The 27,159-nt window shown below is 35.9% G+C and overlaps 1 protein-coding gene across 6 annotated transcripts in view; it reads left to right on the top strand.

Annotated features, from left to right (window-relative positions):
* Window positions 1-27,159, top strand: part of LOC123554257 (glycogenin-1-like) — a 64,168-nt gene that overhangs the window by 28,551 nt on the left and 8,458 nt on the right. For 4 of the 6 annotated variants that reach the window (XR_006686980.2, XM_045344266.2, XM_045344264.2 and 1 more), the window contains exons 6-8: window positions 2,658-2,838; window positions 8,359-8,376; window positions 24,144-24,683. Coding sequence is in view for 5 of the 6 variants with exons in the window: in XM_045344266.2 (XP_045200201.2) it covers window positions 2,658-2,838; window positions 8,359-8,376; window positions 24,144-24,683 (739 nt within the window). In the remaining variant the exon portion in view is untranslated. The remainder of the gene's footprint in view (window positions 1-2,657; window positions 2,839-8,358; window positions 8,377-24,143; window positions 24,684-27,159) is intronic. The other 2 variants (XM_045344265.2, XM_045344269.2) reach the window with 2 other exon arrangements.

The raw sequence follows: 27,159 nt of genomic DNA on the forward strand, positions 1-27,159 counted from the left end.
TGAGCACGATTTTCTCAAGGTGAATTATTGTGATCATTTAACGTCTGTTGTTTATCTGTCCATACTTTTCTTTAAACAATTCTCCTTTGAAACTTTTTGTAGGAAGTTGATGAAACATGGCTTAGGGATTCCTTGCATGGTCTTCTACCAAACCAGGGGTTTACCTGTTTTACATAGACTTGTATAGGAAAACCTTTAAATCTTCTTGTCTAAAACCTGGAGCCCAAGAGCTTAGATATTTGGCCTGAAACTTGTAGTGAACCTGTACCATTGAATTTTGTTTAATTCATGCCCCTTAGGTTAAACTGGCCTCACCGATGGGGTCACTTGTCTTCTTGTGCACAATCTCAAGGCTATATCATAGATATTTGGCATACAGTCAGATCTCGATATCTCGACTTCATCGGGGCCAAGAGAAAAAAGTAGACATATGGAAATATCAAGATAACCGAAGTTAGGTCAACTTTGGTTGGTAGGTGGAATAATGGTAGTTTTGTGTTCATAAAAAGACATTTTTTTGAGACAGAATAATTATGTTTTTTCGTACATAAATATTATGTTTTACATATTAGTTGGTCATTACTTGTTGAAATAAGTAATAGAAAGAGCATTGAAACTCGAGGGTAAACGATTTGTACGAGGGGGCATAGCCCCCGAGTATAAAGCGTTTACCCGAGAGTTTTAATGTTCTTTCTGTTTTGTATCATAGCCATCCATATATGGTAGTTGTAGGCGTTCCACATTGCCATATACAGCAGTTCAGTGAGTACTTAAAATCCTTGCTTTACAAATGTGTAAAGCCCAGGTAAAATAAACCAATGCTAGAGCAGAAAATCAATAAAATACACTTCGCAGTCTACTGTTTCAGACACGCAGGCATACTTCCCTATCCAACAGTGCGGTAACTAGCGTGCGGGTATTAAATACCTGCACACTTTTAGTTACCGCACTCTGTCCACAGAGTATACGAATTACCTGCACCAAATTTGTTAAGAAAAAGCACCGAGCTATGATACAAGTAATAGAAAGAGCATTGAAACTTGGGGGTAAACGATTTGTACGAGGGGGCATAGCCCCCGAGTATAAATTGTTTACCCGAGAGTTTTAATGTTCTTTCTGTTTTGTATCATAGCAATCCATATATGGTAGTTGTAGGCGTTCCACATTGCCATATGCAGCAGTTCAGTGAGTACTTAAAATCCTTGCTTTACAAATGTGTAAAGCCCAGGTAAAAGAAACCAATGCTAGAGCAAAAAATCAATAAAATACACCTCGCTGTCCACTGTTCCAGACATGCTGGCATACTTTCCTATCCAACAGTGCGGTAACTAGCGTGCGGGTATTAAATACCTGCACACTTCAGTTACCGCACCCTGTACTCAGTGTATACGAATTGCCTGCACCAAATTTGTTAAGAAAAAACACCGAGCTATGATACAATAATAATATTTCAACCTACTTCCTGGTTTCTAATACCTCTTTCCACCATCTTGTTCTTTGTGCAATGCACATAATGTGAAGTTCACTCTTAGGTTTAAAACCTAAATATGATGTAAATTGCAAAGAAACTTCATTTCTTTTGGTTTATAATTGCAATTAAATTCACTCAGTTTCGAATATTCAATATAAATTACTCAATTAGGGTTGCACACAGCTTGGGTCACAAACAAACAATTAATGACACGTGAGCGCCTATTAATTGGCTTCAGGTCGTAAGCAGGACCATTGAGTGAATAACTGCGCGTGTTGTTGTTCGCACCTACAGCGGTAGACGACAATTAAGCGAATGCAAGCGCGTGCAGCTTTTTGCACCTGCGTTTGGCAGGCGATTATTGTCCACTCGAGATAACCGATTTCAAAATAGAGTAAAATTGCAAAATTTAGTCGAGATATTGAAAAAATCTAAATATCCAAATCTTGAGATCCGTACTTAATTTATATGAAATAAGAAGAAAAAAATCAGGACCAGGAAAATCCACTCGAGATACTGAAATAACCGAAGTCGAGATAACAGTTTTGGACTGTATTTAGCGTTGTGTAGATGTAGTGCTACCACTGGCACCTGACCAGAATGTAAAAACCACTGCATGTTTTAGGTGAGAAATGCGCAGTTAAAATAGGATAATTACTTTCCTTTTCATGACTACTAGGATTTTAAAGAATGTCTCATAAATCATTACCTAAACACCCTCTGCTGTCACAACTGAATGCAGCTTTATCTGTTAAAAATGTTTCAGCCAGACATTGTGCCCAAAGGTTGGGACATGTTTTTCCCTGAAACATTGTCACTTTTCTCCTCAGAAAATCTGAAGCCAATGATCTCACTTTGAAATTATTGCCTGGAAATGCTGCAATGTGATTGTCTGACTACATGATCCATTAGTAAACATGGCAGCCAATGTTTTTACTTTTACCTATTTATATACCGTTAAAAACAATATCATATCAGTCAGCCATCTGCAAAGCACTCCATGTGATATATAAATAAATGGCCATCATTGTCTTCTGTTTGATATATGGAGTACTATTTTTAGGCTCTTTGTGTTTCAGCCTAGTCATTAAGTATCATTGCAGGTGTTTTGCTGATTGTATTTTAACCTCAGTGCAATTATTGCATGCAGTCTAGTATAATCTTTGAATTTTTTTAATGTTTACAGATTTAAAGACAGAGTAAAGATTGTTCACTTCATTGGTGCTGTCAAACCTTGGCATCATACATTCGACACAAGCACGAGAACTGTACAACCATTGCCAGGTACCGGCCACAGCCAGGAATTCCTTCAAGTCTGGTGGAACATTTTCATGGACATGGTCCAGCCCAATCTAGATCCCTCATTGGTAAGCTATGTTAATCGAAACGAGTTTTTTCCCTTTTGTTCGGATGTTAAATTTTATAGGACTGCAAAATATAGCGTTAAAATAACATGACCAGTTACTGCCTTTATTGAGCATTGTAATTGTATAATGGGTTGTGGTAATAAAAGTTTGTGTTGAATATGTGATAGGTATCGGCAAATTTTTTATGAAACTGAGCAGTTTCATGCATTATTTTTTCAAAAAGAATATTTTAATATGAAGATGGGTTAAAAAGATTCAGCTATAAATACTATGGGGGTTGGGTTGATTTTGCACAAAATTTGCCAATATCTATTTAATAGGATCATGCACATTGAAGTAGTCAATTTGCATAAAAATAACAACTTGAACGAGAGTTGGAAGATTTGTGTGAGGCATTTACTGGTAAAAACTTTACTAATACAGCATGCTTGTTCCTATTCAAAGCACATATCATCCCATATTTCAGGGTAAAGTAAGAACTATATGTTGAATGATATACTGTAAATATACTGTAAACCTTAATTGAGTTTTAATAAGAGTTTGAAAGTAGGTGTTAAGGAGTCTTAGCTCAATAGGGAGAACGCAGATCTACAGATCACTGGGTCATGAGTTCGATCCCTGGGCAGGATGTATTTTCTCCATGATAATTTGATAAAAGACATTGTGTCTGAAATCATTCGTCCTCCACCGCTGATTCATGTGGAGAAGTTAGCAGTTAATGCAGAGGACAGGTTTGTACTGGTACAGAATCCAGGAACACTGGTTAGGTTAACTACCCGCCATGACATAACTGAAATACTGTTGAAAAACGGCATTAAGCCCAAAACAAAACAAAAAAGCGTACTTTAAAAAGGATTCCAATGAACCTTTATACTCAATATCAGCATGAAAGTTACATGTATCTGACCTTAGTCAGGGCTAGTCCAATTATTACAGAGTTATAGGCCCTTGGACTGTGTCTTCTGATAAAGCAATATTGTGGTGGTATTGATCACTTTCAGTGTTACGGTAAATGTTGCCTCTAGTTCATTATTATTAATTAAATATTTACATATTAAGAAATTGTATAATAGGTTAACATAATAGATAAATCATTGTACGAAGGATAAAATTGTTTGATAAATTGGTTTTGTTAGGAATTAGTACATTCAACTGAAATTTAACAAGGATATGCAGAATAAGTAGTAAATTAAAGAGGGCTTGAACTTAAACAAACCCTACTGCTTGATTCACTAGTTATGTAACAGGGGTTTTTAAAATAATATTATGTTGCAAAGATCAAATATAAATAATTGTAAGGGGAAGTAATGAGAACTTTTTTACTTTTGTCTTGGTGTTTTTTGTGGAAAACTCTGTATGTTAAATACTTGTCCATTGAAATAATCTGAGAAATTTATTTCACAATTTAACAAGATTAATTACTGGAACATGTTGAGTTTGTGTGAACTAGGATGTATGATGGGTTTGTGTGAGCTAAGATGTTCTAAAAGTTTTATAAGAATCCAACAACACACGTTAGTTGTTATTGGAATCTAAAAATATTCCAGAATGGCTGAATTGTACGATCAGAACAAATTTTTGAAGAAAAAGATCAGTCAGTTTATTTGGAAAGATCAAAAAGTTCCTGATTACTTCCCTTTTGAGTTCTTTTGATTGATCTATCATACTGTTTTGGTGGAGTATTTAAAAAGTATTTAGTTAAAAGACCTCGCTACACAATATTTGAATCAGACAGTAAGTAATTAAGTGTAAATATATTTTAATGCTGCTGAAGAGGAAAGAAAAGCAGCTTCTTCCAACGATAGTCGTCTCTCATCCATGCTCCCAGAAAACTTATGTCTTTGTTCCTAAATCAAGAAAATATTTGAGCAAAGTTAAGTCTGAGGCTCCATGGTCCTGGACTAAGTCACCCTGGCAAACCCTTTTGGAATCGCCTATGCAATTTTGTAAAATCGCATACCATGCACTAGCAAGATGCTGGCAAAACAAACCAAATCAAATCTACAAGGTATAAAGTAGTTGATGTATTTGATGGAGTGAAGCCAGTCTGTGCACTACCAGCTTTCGATGTTGTTTCATTTACATTGTTTTACGTTGGTACCACACATGAGTTTCTAGACCAGTCTCAAGACTTCAGTATCTGACTGGTCGTTTCTGAGCACAAATTTGAAATCAACCAATGGCTAAGCTGCATTTTTGGACTGGTCTCCAAACTCATATTTATTACTTTAGACAAAACAGTCCTGACATCATTACTTCAGAGCACAAAGTGGGTAAGTGCTTCTTTATATGAAAGCAGTTATCCACTTAGCTGACACTTAGTACTGACACAGATCTAGGAACATTAGATTCTGATTGCAGTCATATTACTGGAATTCTGTTTGATTTTTAAAAAAATAATCGACATATTTTTGTCTAATAACGGTTTTATTATGTGTGGCTTTTAGATATTTTGTCAGGAAAATCTTAAAGAATAGAAAATATAAAGATAGAATGAATTATTACTGTTATTAGCTCACCTGAACTTTGTTCAGGGTCAGCTAATAGTATAGGTGGATGGTCCAGCGTCTGTTGCCTGTTGTCCAGCGTCAACATTTATACTGAAACATTTTCTCCTCTGAAACTTCTCGTTGTACCAGACTAGGTCTGCAACATCCTGGCATGGACTTCTATCAATTTTTTTTTAAATGGTTCACCATGTCCTCTTTAAGGAGACACCAGAGTTGAATATAAAAAAACCTTTAACCTTTTTAGGGGCCACTAGAGCTCAAAATAGAATACCTTTAAATGATTTCTTCTCATGAGCCAGTTCAGACATTGGTCTGTAGCATCATTTTAAGGTCTTAAGTTTATTCAAATTGAGGCACTTGGCTCCTGGGTCTTCATCAAACTTGGTCTGTAGCAGCATTGTAAGGTCCTCTCCCAGATTTATTAGGGTGTTTGGCCGCTTTTAGGGACCACTAGAGTTAATAATTGAAAAAAGCTTTAAACTACTTTTTCTGATGAACCACTGGCTGGATCATCATCAAATTTGGTCAGTATCGTCAGTGTAAGGCCTCCCCACCACAAAGTCTGTTCAAATGGAGGAATTTGCCCCCTTTTTAGGTGCCACTGGAGCTAAAAATAGAAAAAAAAACCTTTATGACAGTACTTCTCATGAACAGCTTAATGGATCTTAAGCAGACTTGGTCTGTAGTATCATTGTAATAGTTTTGCTTGGCTTCTTTAAGGTAGAATACAAAAAAATTTAAACAACTGCTTATCATGAAGTTTGTTCTTATGGTCACACATTTTTGGGCCATCAAAACAAAATATAGTGAAAAACCTTCAAAATATCTTTAATGAAGGGCTTAAAGGGATGTTCACCAAACTTGGTCAGAAGCAAGATCAGATAGCCAAGGTCCTCTTCAGGTGAGCGACTTAGGCCAATTTGGGCCTCTTGTTTTTAGCATTGATGTTGCAGTCAGTACTTCGTATCAAATAGCCAGAATCTGGTAGCAACACGTAAAATGTCTTACTGAGTATTGTCTACATTTTTTGACTTCAAGCTCTTTTTGCTCAGTAAATATATTTAGGGTTTTCTCAGAATTCTTTTTTCTTTGAATGAATATAATATATTTTATTTTTATGCACACATTCAGTTGTTATTCTTCATCTCTTTAATTTGTTTCTGCACAAAACTGTCTATGCATCCCTTTATTTTCCCTTCGCCTGTTCATCATTAAATCATACATATTTGTTTATGAATAATATAGATCTTGAATATTCACATCTTTAGCTCGTCTGAACTTTGTTCAGGGTCAGCTATTAGTATTGGTAGATAGTCTATTGTCCCTTATCTTGCATCAACATTTTTAGTTAAACATCTCTAAACACTGGCCACAATAACACCAAACTTGGTCTGTGGCATTCTGGTATATACTTGCATCAAATTTGTAACGTTTCATCAAACTTAGTCTATAGCATCATTGTAATTCCTCATCCCCATATATTTTCAAATTGGGGCACTTGGCCGCAATGTTTTGCTGCCACAACAAAAATAGAAAAAAAAACATAAAATAACTTACGATTGATGTTCACCAAAGTTGCTCGGAAGCGAGGAGCAAGGTTAAGAGGTTGAGGTACTCATCAGGTGAGCGACTTAGGCCAATTTGGCCCCTTTTTTTGGTTGAATAAACTTTGATATGAAATTTATTGAAAAAAAAGGGAACATTAATTTTTTATAAAAATTTAGTGCTGTCTTTAACAGTATATAAGATCATTTTCATTTTTGAATGAGTGGATTTGCAAGGTTTTACATACTTTATCAAGTTTGTTTCATATATCATTGACTGTTCCATGTCCTATCTCTTACTATGGCTATCGACTGCTATTGAACACAGTAAATATATTCTTCTTTCTGTGCATTCTATTTTGAGGGTCTCTGAGGCCAAGTGGTTATAGTGACTAGGATTAAATCACTTGCCCCACACTTTGTAGGGACTACAAGCCCAATGTAGTGTGATAAAGCCGTCATGCTCGCTTATGGAAGGTTGGTAGTTCTACCCCAGGTGCTTTGTACCTGAAATAATACTCAAGGGTGACAAGTAGGATTTCCCTTCACCATTAAGGTCTGGAAAGTCACCATATGACCTTAATTCTGTTTGTGTTTGTGACAGACAAAACACTAAAAAGAGTATTTAAATCTCTTTCTCCATTTTTCTGTAAGGTTTTTTTCAGTGACTAACATTCATAAATGTCACATTATGACAACACACTCTTACTGGTGTTGATAAACCTGTTGATGTTTCAAGTAATACAAGAAAATGCTCACTATCAAGGGCCTACGGCAATTATATTGAGGCTGGAGACCAGTCTCAGAGTTCTGCCTTGTCATTGGTCAGTTCCAACCAATCAGATGCTGGTGGTTGAAGACTGGTCTCCAGACTCTGGTTGTATAGCCTTTAGACCAGTATTAAATGTTATTTTCTAGTATTGCTTGTATTAAAACTACTTCATAAAACAACTTTAATAGTTTGTGAAATTGATGATGATAAATGAAGTTTTAATTTGCTTGACTTTGCTTTTATAGGTATCAGACCTAAGTAATTCACTCAGGACTACATACTTTTTCATCAATATTTAAAAGAGGTGCAGTAGAAAAAATAAAAAAAAGATTAATATGTTTAAAGGAAAAAGAATCCAGGAAGGTAGAAGAGATATGATATTTTATGAGGGCACCTCTTTTAAATTATTGCTCTTTAATCTCACCTTACTGAACTGTATAGCACAATGTTATCTGATTCTGTTGCAAAAAAAAACTTGTTTCTTGTTTATATATAATTAAATTTATTGTTAAGTATCCATAAAATTCATTGACAGTATCTTGTATGTTTGATTTGGTTTGGTTCCCCTTCTTGCACCTTCAGTTGTGAAGTGAATTGATTTGAAATGGCATCTTGAGTTTGACCTTGGACCATTGCTGGTGTGATTTGATTTATATTTTGTATTTTATTTCATATTTTTCATTGCATGCTTCAGAGAGAGGAATTAACCATGGTAAGATATTGTCCTATCTAGTTATAGTCACTGTGTTATTCTTTTAGATGATTCACAAATAGCAGAAAAATTTACATGCACCTGGCTCATTGGGGGATTGCTAAAAAAATAACTCTGGTTTCCATAGTTACTGTTATTTTACTAACTCTTACAGTTTTTTCAACTTTTTTTCAGTTAGAAAGGTCATTTAAACCACTTCCATATTTTTTTTCTTGACATTCTACCTCCGACTCGTAAAACAGATATATGGTATATTTGGCATACATAAACTTCACAATCTCAAACCTAAATATTTGAGTATCTGAAATTCTAAAAACCTAAACTTCAGGAAATATGTTCTCCTATTTTTGAAAGAAATAAAACAAAGCATGTATTTTTTTCATTGTTTTTGATATTTTTCCCCTACAATATGTTTGCAGAAGTCTTTGCCGCCATGATCACCTTTACCTAGAATTATTCTACCATTTGTGTATCCCTGCCGAGAAACGGAGTATTAAATGGGATTGTCGTCTTCCGAGCATTTCTCATTTAATTGAATAAATGAAACAACATACTGCGATGATGCTGTCAATTTTTTGTGTTGGTCATCCTAAGTTATTGCTTGATTTAATAAAAAATGTCGTCTCAGTATATCAAACTAACATGAGTTTCATTTAAATTGAATAGACAGAACCAAGTATTATGCCCGCATTTTTTTTTAAATCAAATTTCGTCAATATTGCCTGATTTAATGAAAAATGTCCGTCTACACATTCTCTAGTAATACAGTTAGATTCATCAAACTTGAACAGACATGAACCAAGAATACTGCGACGAATGCCCTTCAAGTTTTTTTCGATTGTCAATTTCATATTAGTTATTGCCCTTCAATTGATTAAAAATCCACAGATACTGTACATAACAAACCAACAGTTGAAGAATTTCATTAACTCTTTCATTCTTTTCCATGAACATTCATTATAAACATGTATGTTGTGTACCTACAACCTGTCAAACACCTTACCTTGGGTCCCCACCCCCTACCCCACCATTTTTTTTTTTTTTTTTATGTTGTATTTTTTTTTTCATTTTCTATCAATATTTAACATCAACATGTAAAATGTTGTATCTCACCTCCCCCCCCCCCTCAACACCCAGCCGCCGACAAAACAAACCATTTATTTTCTTTTAATTGGATTTGATAATGAAATTATTTGCTTCTTGGTAACATTCTTAACTTTTTGCTGGAATATTTTTTCGTTCCTCAACTCTGACCCTTTCGGCGGGATTCAATTCACGAATTTGCTTGTTCCTGTACTGACTACAAAACTGATAGTAAATAAGCAACTTTTAGTCTTACAATTTGAGAAAATTTGTTATTTTTGTAATAATATTGAAGACAAATAAAAATGTCAATAAATAAAATTGTTTGAATGTGTAGTATTTTGTGGTTCTATTAAAAGAAGGTCAAACACAGAAATAACACTAACATGATTTTCAGGTTTAAATAGGATTTAGGCAGTTAACCATATATCACTGACTTTGCTCTTACATTTCATACTTGTCCATGGGTTAAATGTAAAAAATCTTCACATTCTGGCCCTTTGTTAATTTAACTGTTTGTAACAACACATTTAGGACAGACCACTGCCCCCCCCCCCCCCCACTTCCCCACCCTCATTCAAACTGATGGGGAGCCATATATCCATCAGATACCGTTCTATTCTTACAGTGTCTAATATTATATTAGACCATGTTTGCTATTCAAATTGATGGCAAAGACTTCTGCAACAAGTAATAGATTCATTTTCTGTATTTGGCTGACAAGGATTTTATATACATTATCTGTAACATTGTTGTAAATTCTGGAATGAGTTTGTTCAATGGTGTTATTGTTTTGTGTTTTGTTTTCTTTTGATAAGTAAAAATTATTGTGAACAGTATGCATATTTACCTGCAGACAAGAGGTTGTTCATTCTTTTCAAATGCAATTGCATATAGGTAAAAAGATAAATATTTTTGACTCAGCATCACTTTCGACAGTGAAGCATATGGCAAAAATTGTAAAGGTTTATTTCAAGAAAAAAGCTGTTATTTCTTTGAAGTGTTTTCAATGACCTTTATCTGAATTGAAATATCAGGTAAGTCCATTAGCAGATATAATAGGGTAAGAATAATGACATTTAGTAGGTAATGTCATATTTTACATCTACAATGTAGAAAGGTGAAAATGGTATCAGAATTTTTTGTTCTCACTCTGCTGTTTCCTCTAGGAGTTAATTTAGATTGATCATTGTTACTAGAACTTGATCAATGCTTGCACTTTCTGTAGATACATCCCTTTATCTAGTTTACTCTGTAAACATAAGTAATAACCACCCTTTTCAAAACATGTATCAAATGATATTGATCAAAATAATTATTACAGTTTTATCTTGATACTTTACTTAAATGCCATTAATTAATGTATGAAGACAGATTAACATGTACAAAATTCTGTTTAAAACTAAAAGAAATAATAGAATGATATTTAGGCATACTCCAAACTTCTATGTTAATTCACTTTCATTATTATAATGTAAGCATTAAACAGTTTTCTATAATAAATAACTTTTTTCATACATTCATGTTAGTATGTACAACATGCTCATCATGTGATTGCTTGCTTTGATAGTAAGTTGAATTAAAGTTTGAAGGACAGTAAACTGTTCTATCTTAAGATAGTTGTGGAAGAAAGTGGATAGTTCCTATTGTGTGTTTTTTTTTTTTTTTGAAAAAGGAATGATTTGGATAAGAACATTTAATGGGATTCCTTCAGCCTGTTAAACCCATTTCCTACCCACCGAACCCCCACACTTTTCCCTCCGGCCGGCACAAGGCTTTAAACGCTGCCTCAAAGGTCCAAGCCCATTAGAAGTGGAATGGTGTAATTAGTACAAAGAGTGGATATACAATAAATATATTAAGCTCTTTTGATAAGGGCCATAAAAGCTGTTGGTTTGCAGTTGTTATTTGTTAAAGCATGCATGATTGTTATAATGTTACAGAGAGGTTGAGATTTCAAAACATGTATAAGCACTGGTTGTAGCATAGTTAATTAAGCCTTACCATGCTAAATTTCTATAATGAACTTGTCCTTCTTCTAATTTGGACAGTACCATTAACTGTTTAAAGGGGTGATTATCAAAAAGATACTGGCTGAATAGTGAACAGTGCAGATCATGATCAGACTGCACAGATGTGCAGACTGATCATAATCTACACTGGTCGCAAAGGGAAAACCAATTGTGTCCAGGCTAGTCACAGAGCATAACTTAAAAAGCCATACTATTGTCTAAGCTAAATATTGTCAGGTGCTGTACTTAAAGAAATGAATTTAGTATTTATTTTAAGTAAAGGTAATACTGAAATTTTATTGGACATAATGTTAAGCATATATTTTGACATTTTATTTTCTGTTTGATACATCTAAAAGTAGTTCTTTCTTATCATAAAGGTATTTTTGACATTTTTGTTGAATATTTAATATAGAAATATCGGCTAACTTTTGCAAGGGTCAAGGTCATTTTTGGGTTTAAAGGTCATACAAAAGATGATATTTTTATTGAGATGCTGGAAAAAGCATATCAGCCCACTTTCTTATATAATAATTTAGTCCTGTGGAAAAGACATTGCTTTATCATGAAATAAAAACATGGATACTTTGTTCATATTGTATAAGTATTCTTAAATAAGTCGGATGAACTAATTTCTTAGATTAGATTTACTAGAGAGTATCGGTATGTGCATGTGCGTATGAAGAGTTGTGGTATTAGATATTTTATAACTTAAGGTTGTACAAGGAAGATTCAGCACATACCTGTGTGCCTACAACTATGAAATCTCAACATCTTTGATTATTATTATCTAATTACTAAATCTGCCATATGTTTCCATTACACTTAATCGATGCTCTCCATGCACAGTGAGCAACTAGTCACTACCTACTGTTTCAACTGTGTGTTGCAAAAAGAACCCTCTATGACTTAAAAATGGATATTTTCTTTTTATTTACCTTCACAAATACAGTGGCCTACTTTGATTGTCCATCATTACTGTAGTTGCTGTTGAGATATTTGGGGATCCTGCAGTGTGCTACTTGTTGTCTAATCACATGTTGAATGTGATACTGGTACTTGAGCTGATAATTGCACACCTTAAAACCAGTTACTAGCAAATTCTGGTCTAACTAGGCCTAGGTGCAGCGTCAAACAGGCATAAATGAACAGTTCTGATATGCTTGTCTCTGTTAAAACACTCTTACGCTAGAATGACATCACGTTACAAAGTTTTTGTTGTGACCAAGAAAGAGCACTTCTATATTTTATCTACTGTTTTAGATTAAGGACATATTAGAATCGAAATAATTTATAGCAAAAGAGTGTTTTAACAATATTTGTACACTCGGCTGCGCCCTCTTGCAATCATTACGCCCAACGTATAACCGCCCATCATGCATAAATAGTGTTAAAGCACTCTTTAGCTATAAATTATTTCTTAAGTAAACAAACTTACTTCTATTGCAACAACAGTTACTGTCAACCAGCTTAATCATTTTAATACCAATCGAAGTAGGCCAAGTATTTAATCCAAATGGCTGACCTTAAATCGAAAAAAAAGTGAAAGAGGTCACGTCTCTTAATGTTTATGTTGGTAGAGCATTGATTAGTGTGATGGTGGTGAGTGACATGGTTGTTCTATGTTGCTACTAATAATTCTCAGACCATTTCTCTCCTCTACTTAACTATAATATATATTTATGCTTTTGTAGCCCATGTATTTCCATGCAAGCTTTTTTCTCAGTTTTTATTTCATACCATTACCAGTACACAACAAACATACATGTCACCATGCAGTCCACAGTTCATATCGATACCAGTCCCTGCTAACACATACAGAAGCGGGTCTTTAAGAAAATAAAAAATGGTATTTAAAGAAAAACAGAAAAAAAAGGAGGCAAAAAATTATAATGGCTTAAAAAAAAGGAGGCAAAAAAAAAAGAATTTTAACTTACATAAACAGCGTGATTAACGAGATAATTCAAAAGGTTTTAGGGGGGAAGCTCACTCGAGAGGGTATATATTTTTTAGCAAAAAAAAAAAAAAAGCTGAGTAGACAAGATTGTTTAATTTGATTCTCTTGCCTGTTACTGCTGTGGCTTTGATCACTGATTGGGTCATCAGGAAAGAAAGTCAACAATCTGTCTTGCAAAAGGTTGGTGGTTTTATGTGAATGCTTGCTCACACCTGAAATAATGCTTTGCGGGTCAGCTACAATCCTCCTCCGCTGTGTAACATACCTGAAGTGTTTTCCAGAACTGTATCTATGATACATACCTGAAGTGTTTTGCTGAAATGTATCTATGGTACATACCTGATCTATGTACATACCTGAAGTGTTTTGCTGAATTGTACCAATGTAATGTACCAAAAGTGTTTGCCGAACTGTATCTGTGTTACATACCTGAAGTGTTTTGCTGAAATATACCTATGGTACATACCTGAAGTGTTTTGCTGAACTGTATCTGTGGGTCATACCTAAAGTGTTTTGCTGAACTGCACCAATGTTACATACTTGAAGTGTTTTTGCTGAACTGTACCTATGGTATATACCTGAATTTTTTGCTGACCTGTATCTGTGTTACCTACCTAAGTGTTTTGCTGAACTGTAACTGTGTACTACTCTATCTGTAGTGCATGTACATACCAGAAGTGCTTTGCAGGACTCTGTCTGTGGTACATACCTGAAGTGTTTTGCTGGACACTATCTGTGGTACATACCTGAAGTGTTTTGCTGGACTCTATCTGTGGTACATACCTGAAGTGTTTTGCTGGACTCTATCTGTGGTACATACCTGAAGTGTTTTGCTGGACACTATCTGTGGTACATACCTGAAGTGTTTTGCTGGACACTATCTGTGGTACATACCTGAAGTGTTTTGCTGGACTCTATCTGTGGTACATACCTGAAGTGTTTTGCTGGACACTATCTGTGGTACATACCTGAAGTGTTTTGCTGGACACTATCTGTGGTACATACCTGAAGTGTTTTGCTAGACTCTATCTGTGGTACATACCTGAAGTGCTTTGCTGGACTCTATCTGTGGTACATACCTGAAGTGTTTTGCTGGACTCTGTCTGTGGTACATACCTGAAGTGTTTTGCTGGACTCTATCTGTGGTACATACCTGAAGTGTTTTGCTGGACTCTATCTGTGGTACATACCTGAAGTGCTTTGCTGGATTCTGTCTGTGGTACATACCTGCAGTGTTTTGCTCTGTGTTACATACCTGAAGTGTTTTGGTGAAGTGTACCTGGGGATCATACCTGAAATTTCCTGGATGATGTTATTTTACTTCTTAGTACTTTTTACTTACCATAGTGTTTTGTTTCCAGATTTACGACAGTCAATGCTGCAGTTACAACAAACACTGGTTTTTCTTGCATAAAACAAGTTTTATATTCAGGAAGTTTTATTTCATTTTATTGTTTATTAGATGTTGTTATTTTCTATAGTCAAGAAGTTTTTCATTTAGAAAGTTCTGTTTAGTAGTAAGATGCTATTTTGTTTGTTTAGCAGTTGTTTTTCCAGTGTATTGAAGCTGAGCATGAAATTAATGCCTGATAAGTAGGGGGAATTGTGTTTTCATGGCATATGTGCCCATTTTTTAATCCGTCTATATGTCTGTCCCTCCATTATAAATTTTGTCAGGCTTGTATCTTGAGTGCATGAAATTGTCAGGAATACGATTCAAATATAGATGAAGTGGTGGAGCAATGTTCAGCCAGTGTATTGGTAAGAAATGAAAAAAGTCAGAATTGAAGTTGAAGATTATAGTGGTCAACAGCGACTTTGATGCAAAAAATTAGAGACTCTTTTTATTAGCTCACCTGTCACATAGTGACAAGGTGAGCTTTTGTGATCACCCTTCGTCCGTCGTCCGTGCGTGCGTCTCGTGCGTCCGTGCATCAACAATTTCTTGTCTGCACGATAGTGGTTTCATTTATGATTTGATTTTAACCAAACTTGCACACAACTTGTATCACCATAAGATCTCGATTCCTTTCATGAACTGGCCAGATCCCTTTACAGGTTCCAGAGTTATGGCCCCTGAAAGGGCCAAAATTAGCTATTTTGACCTTGTCTGCACAATAGCAGCTTTATTTATAATTTTATTTTTACCAAACTGGCACACAACTTGTATCACTATAAGATCTTGGTTCCTTTCTGGAACTGGTCAGATTCCTTTATGGGTTCCAGAGTTATGGCCCCTGAAAGGGCCAGAATTAGCTATTTTGACCTTGTCTGCACAATAGCAGCTTCATTTATGATTTTATTTTAACCAAACTTGCACACAACTTGTATCACCATATGATCTTGGTTCCTTTCTTGAACTGGCCAGATTCCATTATGGGTTCCAGAGTGATGGCCCCTGAAAGGGCCAGAATTAGCTATTTTGACCTTGTCTGCACAATAGCAGCTTCATTTATGATTTGAATTTAATCAAACTTGCACAAAACTTGTGTCACCATAAGATCTAGGTTCCTTTCTTGAACCGGCCAGATCCCATAATGGATTCCAGAGTTATGGCCCCTGAAAAGGCCAAAATTAGCTATTTTGACCTTGTCTGCACAATAGCAGCTTCATTTATGATTTGATTTTAACCGAACTTGCACAAAACTTGTATCACCACAAGATCTTGGTTCCTTTCTTGAACTGGCCAGATTCCTTCATGGGTTCCAGAGTTATGGCCCCTTAAAGGTCCAAAATTGGCTATTTTGGCTTTTGCAGCCATATAGAGACTTCATTTATGGTTTTATTTGATACAAACTTTCAAAATATCTTCAGCAACAATAAATCTTGGATTCCATGACAAATCAGATCCATTCGTAGGTTCCAGAGTTATTTTATATCAGATTACCTCCCCTGATTGTAATCAAAATGGATTTATATCAGTAAGTACTTATAGGACTTATTTGAAATTTCATTATTGTCATTAGTTGGACTGAGTCAATGAGGGTAGATAACTATGGACTGTTTTTATGTCAAATTACCTCCCTTTATTTCAAATTTTTTATATCTCCATAACTAATGAAGATACTGATCTGAAATTTCATTTTTGTCAACAGATTTATTTGGCAGATCCTTCTTTTGTTCACTTACAATCGTTTTTTTTTTTTTTAATTACTTCCCATTTACGTTACTATAAATAGCTTGTTTTTAGCAACTTTTTTATTATTGGCCGTAGGGAAAAACCGAGACCACTTTTCTGTGGTACAACATGGATGGTACCTCCAATTTTTAGGTGTATTTTGACATATCTGTACCTTGTAAGAATTTTTTTCTTTGGTTTAATTTCTTCCCTTTGTTGTTCCTGTCCTTTGGACTTAGATATTTTTTCTGAGGACCTTCTTGTCCTCAAGTGCAATGATAACAGGTGAGCGATATAGGGCCATCATGGCCCTCTTGTTCAGATGATATGAGTACACGGTATATTTATAAAGTTTTGGCATGTACACAGTAGAGCATGAAGATGGTAGATAAACTCCTTTTTCTTTTTAATCAAAATGATGGTAAGTCCAAAGTTCAAGGTCACATTTACCTAGAGACAGAAAAAGACTTTCTACCTTAAGTATGAAGATTAGTTGATAATTATACATGAATGATAAAGTATTTTAGGTTAAGTATATCCAGTATATCCACAAAAGTCAAATTGTACTGTCTAAGAACAAGAAAAGGTTGTTCAGGTTGAGCACCCACCGTATTCTCCTTATCTAATTACCAGACTGTGATTTTCTCCTAATTCCCTTGCTAAAGGAAATGCTAGCAGGTGAAAGCTAACCCACTAGGAGTGGCCTTAGTTCTGCAGTTTTTTCAGTGCCGCACCAATATACCAAGAGGAGACTTACTTTGCAGCATTTAGGTCATAGATAGCAAGACTTCAAAGTGTGTTCTTGTGCAACGAGAATACTTTGAAGGGATGATGTGAAAATTGTCTTGATTGATAATTCAGGCATACAAATACCAATGACTGAATTTATTGAAACACCCTGGTGTTTTAAGAGTAGGTATATCCTAGTAATGCATCTACTGTATCAGTCAATGATACACTATGATTTTGTTCCGAAGAATATATAGGCAGCAAAAATAACCTATGGGATTTTATTGTTATCACTTTTTTGTCCACAAGTAAACATGGTTTTCTCCTTTGCAGACCTGTAAATGAAGTGTAGTCAGTTTTTAGGACACTTTTAAAAGTATTGTGTTACACATCATGAAAATGCTTCAAGTACATGGTTACAACTAGAATTTACTCCCCAATGAAACCTCCATGACAGCTTGATAAAAGACATTGTATCTGAAATCATTTGTCATCCTACTCTGATTCCTGTGGGGAAGTTGACAGTTACTGTGAAGAACAGGTTTGTAGTGGTACAGAATCCAGGAGCGCTGGTGTTAAACCCAAAACAAACAGACAAACAAATAACTCCTGGTCCTGTCTTGTAGGTTGAATAGCTATATTTTAGGAAGAGTCACGCCTAGTCTTTTTCTCAATTACAGGCCTCATCTTACAAGTTATGTCAGATTTATTTATTTTGCACAACAAATATAAATCAAAGAAATACTCTAAAATAGATTTTTGTAAGGACAGAATTTGATCAAATATTTATGAAAATGTATTTTTGAATGGAAAGTATACAAGGGCCGTAATGGTCAAGTTGTTAAGGTTGCTGACATCAGACACCTCCAAACCCAGCTTGTCAATTAGCCTTCTTAGCTCAATAGGGAGAGTGCAGATCTATGGATTGCGGGGTGTTGATGTTATGTTCTCCCTGACGATTTAATAGAAGACATTGTGTCTGAAATCATTCATCCTCCACCTCTGATTCATGTGGGAAAGTTGGCAGTTACTGAAGGAGAACAGGTTTGTACTGGTACTGAATCCAGGAACACCTAGGTTAACTGCCAGCCATTACATAACTGAAATACTGTTGAAAAATGGTGTTATTAACATTAAACAAAACAAACTGAAATCTTTCATGTGAGAACGCTCTTAAATTGACTAATGGAAGTCAGTGGTTCAGTCAATGGCTCACATTTTTTAGTTCACTAGAGCACGAGGTGGCCGGTCATTGTCTTGCGTCAACATTTGCCTTGTTAACACTCTTAGAGGCCACAGTTGTGACCCAATCTTTATGAAACTTAGAATGTTTGTCTTGAGTTTAAAACTGGTTCATTGGGGGTCAAAAACAGTAGGCCAGATTAAAGGAAAATCTTGTTAACACTCTTAAAGAGTCCACAGTTTAAGTTTGAGACACATGAAATTGGTCAAAATGTTTGTCTTGATGACTTCAAGGTCAAGTATGAATCTGGGTCATGAGGTAAAAAACTAGGTCATTGGGTCAAATCAAAGAAAAGCTTGTTAACACTCTAGATGCCACATTAATGACCCTATCTTTTGAAACTTAGTCAGAATGTTTATCTTGATGATTATTAGGTCAGGTTCAAATCTGGGTCATGTGGGTAAAAAAACTAGGTCATTTGATCAAATTAAAGGAAAAGCTTTTTAACACTCTAGAGGCAACGTTTATGATCCTATCTTCATAAGACTTGGTCAGAATGTTTGTCTTGATGACCTTTAGGCCAAGTTTTGATCTGGGTCATGTGGAGTCAAAAACTAGGTAACTAGACCAAATCAAAGGGAAATCAGGATGATTGTATTGATGAAATCTAGGTCAAGTTTTAATATGGATCATCTAGGGTCAAAAACTAAGTTACCCGGTCAAATCAAAGAAAAATTGTGTGTGTGTAATAGGGGCTGCATTTTTTTTACCTGGATAGTCGTGAAATTTCATCAAAATGATCTTGATGAAATCTTGGTCAAGTTAGAATATTGGTCACCTGGTCAAATCTTGTGTATGCAATAGGGGCTGCATTTTTATTTGATGTGCATGAAACTTGGTTAGAATGTTTTTTCTCCATGAAATCTCAGACCAGTTTTTATCTGGGTTAGTGGGTTGAAAACTAGGTCACCAAGTCAATTCAAAGAAAAAGCTTGTTTACACTCTAGGGGACTCATTTTTGATTAAATCTTCATAAAACTTTGTTAGAATGTTTGTTATCATGAAATCTTGATGATTTTAAATCTGTATCATGTGGGGTCAAAAAACTAGGTCACTAGGTCAAATCAAAGAAAATGCTTGTTGACACATGAGAGGCCAAATTTTTTGTCCTATCTTGATGAAAATTGGTCAGAATATTTGTCTCCCTGAAATCAGGGATGGGTGAAATATTGGGTCAGGTTGGGTCAAAAACTAGGTCACTAGGCCAAATTGAAGAAAAATCTTGTTTACCCTCTAGAGGCCGCATTTTTGCTCCAATCTTCATGATACTTGGTCAGAATGGGTATCTCCTTGAAAACTTGATTATGTGGTATCAAAAACTGGGTCACAAGGTCTAACATATTTACACTGTTATGGTGTGTTACTACGGTAGCGATCAAGGGCCATCTTGGCCCTCTTGTTTTAAATATTACTAGACCATCTCATCAAAAGCTGGAAAGTTGCCATATTACCCTTTTGATGTCAATATAAATAAAAAAAACTCAACAAAACCTAGTACCACAAGGGCATACCTACAGCAGTTATTGGTGTGCATTAGCTCAGTCTAAATAACCTAGTTACTGAAAATGATGACGAACATTTAGTGAGGGGTAGTCTAGTTTAGTTGCTTGTTCTTTGTTAGTTCACCATAGGTGGAGGTGTATATGAGATCTTGTTACTGTACAACTGAGGTTGATTAGACCAGTAGGTAAAATGAGGAAAACCAAGGTTGTAGCAGATGTAGTGTTTGCACAACGATATTCAGACCTTGTCAGAAGTTTTATACAAGTTTTGGTTAAAGGTAGCTTCATTTTGAATGATAGCAACTGGAGAAAACTGCCATCTAGGTCAAAGTTGAGTCGTTGTTCAAGCCAAGTGTGTTCAAACTTTTTCGGTAGTACTCTGGTAAGTGAAGTTCTCATGAACTGCCAAATTTCCCGCTGTTTTGTGAGTTACGAAGTGGATATATTCTTGTGACTTGCCTCGTTACCAATCTTTGTTAACAACTTTTTTCATGAACTGCCACATTCCGCAATTTCTTTTGATAAGTGTTTGATTTCCAAATTTGCCATTTCTTATGAACTGCCACATTCACCAAATTATGTTAACAATTATATCTGAACTGCTTTGTTCACCAGTTCATTCCTTGAATTAGAGGTTGCAGACTTCAAATCACTTGCCCCTCATCGATGTGGGTATGAGCCTGACTTAGGGAGTAGAATTCTTCATGTGTGGAAGCCATCCAGCTGGCTTATGGATCTACCCATGTGTCTGCCCATGATGAAATAATACAAAGAGGGGCACCTGGGGTCTTCCTTCACCACCAAAAGCTGGAAGTCTCCGTATGAATTGGTACATGTGTTGGTAACAACAAAAACAAAAAACTTCCCTTGATCTCACAAGTTTTATTAACAATTTCATTCTCATGAACTGCCACATTCACCTTTTCTAATGAAAAGCCTGGACAGTCGTGAATAGTGACAGTTTATTCCCATGATCTATTACATTCACCAAGCTGTTGACAATATCTTCTCATAAATACCATAATCACCAGTCAGTGTCCACAATTTTTCTCATAGGCTGCAACTGTTTCCAATCAGTGTTGATAATATAATTTCTTCTCCTGATTTGCCACATTCACCAATTTCTGTTGACAGTTTTCTTCTCATGTGCTGTTATATTCACCAATTTCTGTTGACAGTTTTCTTCTCATGAGCTGTAACATGGACCAATTTCTGTTGACAGTTTTCTACTAATAAGCTGCCACATTCACTAACCTCTGTTGAGTTTTCTCCTCATAAGATGCCATATAGACTAATTTCTGTTGACAGTTTTCTACTCATGAGCTATCACTTTTATAAACCTCTGTTAACAGTTTTCTGCTCATGAGCTACTACTTTTATATGGCTCTGTTTTCTTTTTGATAAGCTGCAATACGACCAGTTTCATTTGACAGTTTTCTACTCATGAGCTGCCACATTCACCAATTTTCTTCTCATGAGCTGCTTGTCATCCAATTTCTTTGACAGCTTCTGCCATCTTTTTATGCCCCCGAAGGGAGGCATGTTAGTTTTCAACTGTCTGTCTGTTAGTTTGTTCGTCACAACGTTAACTTTTTGCATGAAGGCACTTTACTCGCGAACCACTGCACCCAGGACCTTCAAACTTCACATGCTGATAGTACTTATTGAGTACACGACCCCTACTGACTTTTGGGTCACCAGGTCAAAGGTCAAGGTCACAGGGGCCAGCGTTAACTTTTTGCATGAAGGCATTTTACTCGCGAACCACTGCACCCAGGACCTTTTTTTTTCAAATTTCGCATTCTGATAGTACTTATCGAGTACACGACCCCTACTGACTTTGGGGTCAAAGGTCAAGGTCACAGGGGCCAATGTTAACTTTTTGCATGAAGGCACTTTACTCGCGAACCACTGCACCCAGGACCTTCAAACTTCGCGTGCTGATAGTACGTATTGAGTACACGACCCCTACTGACTTTGGGGTCACAAGGTCAAATGTCAAGGTCACTAGGTCAAAGGTCAAGGTGCCGCGGGGGCATTTGTCACCATTAGTGACAGCTCTTGTTTGCTATAGATATACATTTGTATGCATTTGTGACTTGCTTGATGTTTCTGGTGGATTTATCAAGGTCATTCAAATGCTTTTCACTTAACATAGAAAAGATTCTGAATGAGCTTAATTATGTTTCCCCCCTTTGGGGGAGACTTTGTTTTTGCCCTGTTCATCCATCAATCAGTCACACTTCATTTCCGATCAATAACTAGAGAACCATTTGACCTAGAACCTTCTAACTTCATAGGGTGATATGGATTATGGTGTAGATGACCATGTTGTTTTGACGATCAAAGGGTGATTGGACTTACAGAGTAGATGACCCCAATTCCTTTATGATCAGAGGCCAGAACATGGAAGACTGTTCCTGAATGGTCAGAACATGGAAAACTATTTTCAGTCCATAACTTGAGAACCACTTGACACAGAATGTTGAAACGTCATGGGATGATTGGACATGCCAAGTAGATGATCCTCTAGTGCATGTCAGTCACAAAGCCAGCCATCAGTGTCTCTTTGACATTTGCACGGGGGCCTCCGTGTATGCTGGCTTATGAAAGGTTGGTGGTTCTGCCCAGGTGCCTGCTCGGGATGAAATAATGCACGGAAGGGCACCTAGGGTCTTCCTCCACCATCAAAGCTGAAAAGTCGCCATATGACCTACAATTGTGTCGGTGCGAAGTTAAACAAATTAACTTTTGATCCTGTCCCCTATTGACTTCTTGCCTATTACTACTATGCTTTGGGGGAGACATGTGCTTTTCAACAAAAGCATCTTCTAGTTTGTAAAATGAATTACTGTTAAAGCAATAGATACACCTTCATTAAACTTGGTCTGGAGTATCTTTGCATTGACCTCTCAAGTGTTGGCAAGTTTCCACTCCATTATACTAGGAGGCAGTGTGGAGGAGTGTTTGACTTCCAGGGCTGAAAATGGAGACAGATGAATCAACATTTTTGTTGAATACGAAACTTAATCCAGTTTGGGAGCCCCCTTTGCTGAGTGGTCATGGCTGTTGGCTTCAGATCAGTTGCCCCTCAGTGCTGTGAGTTGGATACCAGCCTCAGGATGTAATTCTTTCATGTGAGGAAGCTATGAAGCTGGCATGTGGAAGGTTAGTGGGTCTGTGCATGAAGGAAATGCCCGAGGGGACACCAGTGCTATTCTGCTAGGGTAATAGCTGGGTAGTTACCAAAAAAAAATAAAAAGAGAATATTGTTGATTAGACTCTGCAGCCCAACAGAAACAAGTTTGTTTGAAAGATTTGGCTTCATTTCATTGAAGCACTGCCAGAGCTAAAAATAGAAAGAATTTAAACTTTGTTCTCTCAGACAGGTGAGAGGATCTTTACCTGTTTGCAGCTTGTCAACCCAGTCTTCCGGTAGCCAGTTACAATCATTCACTTGAAATATTGTTCATTTCTTAGCATCTTTGGGAGCACTTACACAGCATACTTTAAACACATATTTAATTCATTGACTGTGCACACAACATGGAAATGCTGGGTTTGAAAATTACACTCCCACATACTTGCATGTTCTAACAAAACATAACCCAGACAATAGCATCACATATCCCTAATATATCTGGTAAGCCATATTCCATGTGACTGGTTCTGTCTCATTGATAGACCAGAATTTATCTGTAGATTGAATGCATTTTCCATTAAGAAATTGCTTATAGGACACTCAGAATTTAGGAGAAACCAAAGAAAGCACAAATAGTTTGTTCCATTTTTTTGGAAGATGCAACGACTTAACCAACTCTTAACAACTCAATACGTTAAAATCCATTGGTAAAGTTTGCACTAATTTTGATTAACACAGCTTTCAAGTGTAACTCAAGAGGCCTTATCAAAATATCAGTTAGCAAAAATGTGATCTAATCCATGACTTGCAAAAAGGTGGAACTGGAATGAGTCTGAGAATTATATGGCAGCATCTGTTGGTTTTTATGTGCTTAAGCTTACAGTCTTTGATGTGGTTTTGTTCTTTCTCTCTATCTTATTTGTCTGTGTGCTTGTCTGTCTTTCTGTCTCTGTCTGCCATATTTTCTCGATTCATTTTCAGGCACTTTTCGCTCCATGGCCACCTCCTGTACGAGATGAGCCTGAACATAGCAATGGAGATAGTGCGTCACATGAGAATGTAGAACACAAGCCGCCAGTTGTGGAAGAGACTATTCCCGTAGTTTTTCCATATAAACCTCCTGATGTCGGCAATTTGTTCTATGAAGTAGATAAGGATGATTCTGAATGTAATGGAACTGAAAAAATTCTTGAAGAAGAAAAAATTGTTGAAATGACTGTCATTCCAAGAAGTTATTCAGAATTAGAATCGCATTATGCAGAGGAACCAATTTCACACATTAACCCTTCAAAACCTCCGCCAGGAACATTCAGTGCTCCGTGGATCACTGAGGGATGGGAGAAAGGAATGAAAGGACCAGATCCCAAACCCCCAGATTTCACAGTCACACACAAAATTGAAGAATCTAAATCAGAAGCATTAAAAACTAATTCAGAGCCAGAATCAAAAGAAAACAGTATTAATGAAACTGAGAAGTATACCTCTTCTAGTCCAACAAATAATGAAGAAGAAAACTCTTCTGTAAGTTAAATTTTGCATTTTATATTTTCCAGACTTAATAAATGGTTAAACCTTATCCTTCCTTCAGGCACTTACTGCTAGAGACAACTTCTTTTAGGTATAAATTTAGGAAAGAAATTCTATGGGAGTGGAAGAGATGGGATTGGTATTGACAGAAAAGAGATGTGTCATTATAAAAGAGATGTCTGATATGATATTATTGCCTGGTTTGGTTAACTTAGATATTGCATCAAGTATATTTTTCCCTCATTTGGAATAACAAATTCATTTTTCATGTTAGCAGACTCATGTTTAACTCGTTTAAAGTTACACATTAAAGTTAAGTATTATTTTGTATTTTAATACAAACTCTTGTTAAAGTATGAACAGGTTAGAGTTTGGGAGACTTTGATAAAATCTTTATATTGAAAAGCAGAACTGTGGAATAAAAAAGGGAATTGTCTGAGAGGTTAAGGTCACTGACTTAGAAACACTTGCCCTGAGCAATGTGGTTTTGAACCAAAAAAGCAGTATAATTAATACAATAAAGTGTGTCTGGTACAAGATGGATAATGATGCTATTTGTGAAATTTTAACAGGACTAGAGGATTGGCTATTGAGAGGTATTGAATGTATTTTTAGAATGCAGAAATTCTTCATACATAATGTTGGCATTTGATTGTTTTATGTAAATTATGTTTGAAATTCTGCATCATTAATAATCTTATGATAAAACTGCTTGTATATGTTTATTTGAAGAAAGAAACTCTAACAAAATGAAATTTTGCAAAAGTCCAAATCCTGAATATTGTCAGTATAGGACATGATCGCTTGTTCTTATGAAAACATGACTAATTGGAAAGTTATAAATATTCACCCAGAAATACAAACACACCTTTAGTCATCAGAATCCATTCAAATTATATAAACTATTTGACCAAATGTTTAGCAACCATGTGTTTCATATTTCGGCAAGCTATCTTTTGATTGACTATATCTTAAATGCATGCACTCAATGTTTTGTTAACTGTTAATTTAATAAGTTATACAATGTTATCTTCATTGTTTCTTTGGATAATTGTTAGTGTTTAATAATGGTCCAAAACCAGTTTTTGGGACTGTATGTTTGCTCCTCATCTGTCTGTCTGTCTGACCATCCATCATGGAATTTGATTTAACTTGCAACAAATGTTCTCTATCATGAGTTGATATGTGATACTCAAAGCTCCATCACAGAGCTCATACTGAGGTCATAGGTTAATAGGACCCATTTCTCGTCCAGTTAATTATTCTGCTACCAGTCAAGGGATTTTGATTTTAATGTATCACTTGTGTTTCCCATAGTAAGACAACATGATGTACTAGACACAAGTCCTTGGTCAAAGGTCAAAGAGTTCAAAGGTTTTAGGTTATTATTCTTGTCCACATTTTTAGCTCACCTGTCACAAAGTGACAAGGTGAGCTTTTGTGACCGCTTGGTGTCCGTCGTGCGTAGTACGTCATCCGTCACCAGTTTCTAAAAAAATCTTCTTGAAAACCAGAAGCCTTAGATATTTGACATGTAGCATTGCCTAGTGGACCTCTACTAATGTTGTTCAAATCATGACCCCGGGGTCAAAATTGACCCTGCCCCAGGGGTCACTTGATTTTACATAGTAAAGTCTTCAAAATTTTTCTAAAAATAAACCAGAAGGCCTAGAGCTTAGATATTTCACATGTAGCATTGCCTAGTGAAACTCTACAAAATTTGTTCAAATCATGACCCCGCCCCAGGGGTCACTTGATTTTACATAGGAAAATCTTCAAAAATTTTCTAAAAATAAACCAAAAGGCCTAGATCTTAAGATATTTGACATGTAGCATTGCCTAGTAGACTTGTACAAAATTTGTTCAAATCATGACCCCGGGGTCAAATTGATCCCGCCCCATGGGGTTACTTGATTGTACATAGAAAAATCTTCAAAATTTTCTAAAAATAAACTAGAAAGCCTAGAGCTTAGATATTTCACATGTAGCATTGCCTAGTGGACCTCTACAAAAAAAATTCAAATCTTGACCCCCCCAGGGTCAAATTGACCCAGTCCCAGGGTTACTTTATTTTATGTTACTATAAATAGCTTATTTAGTAACTTCTTTATTACTGGCTGTAGGGAAAAACCGAGACCACTTTTCTGTGGTACAACATGGATGGTACCTCCAATTTTTAGGTGTATTTTGACATATCTGTACCTTTAAGAAAATTTCAACTATATTTACTCATGACTCTTTTGATTGATCTTGATTATGATTTTTTGACCTTTCTGTCCTAAGTGCAATGATAACAGGTGAGCGATATAGGGCCATTATGCCCTCTTGTTTCTTTTTTATCCATTGATTAAAATTTTAATTTAAGAATTTAATAAACAAGGTGATATGCCTGCAAGACCTAGGCACCTAACTCTGGTCAAGTTCAAAGATTTTAGGTCAGAGATGACTTTATACACCCGTCTGAAAGATG

The sequence above is a fragment of the Mercenaria mercenaria genome, chromosome 7, assembly GCF_021730395.1.
Source record: "Mercenaria mercenaria strain notata chromosome 7, MADL_Memer_1, whole genome shotgun sequence".
Classification (NCBI taxonomy): domain Eukaryota; kingdom Metazoa; phylum Mollusca; class Bivalvia; order Venerida; family Veneridae; genus Mercenaria; species Mercenaria mercenaria.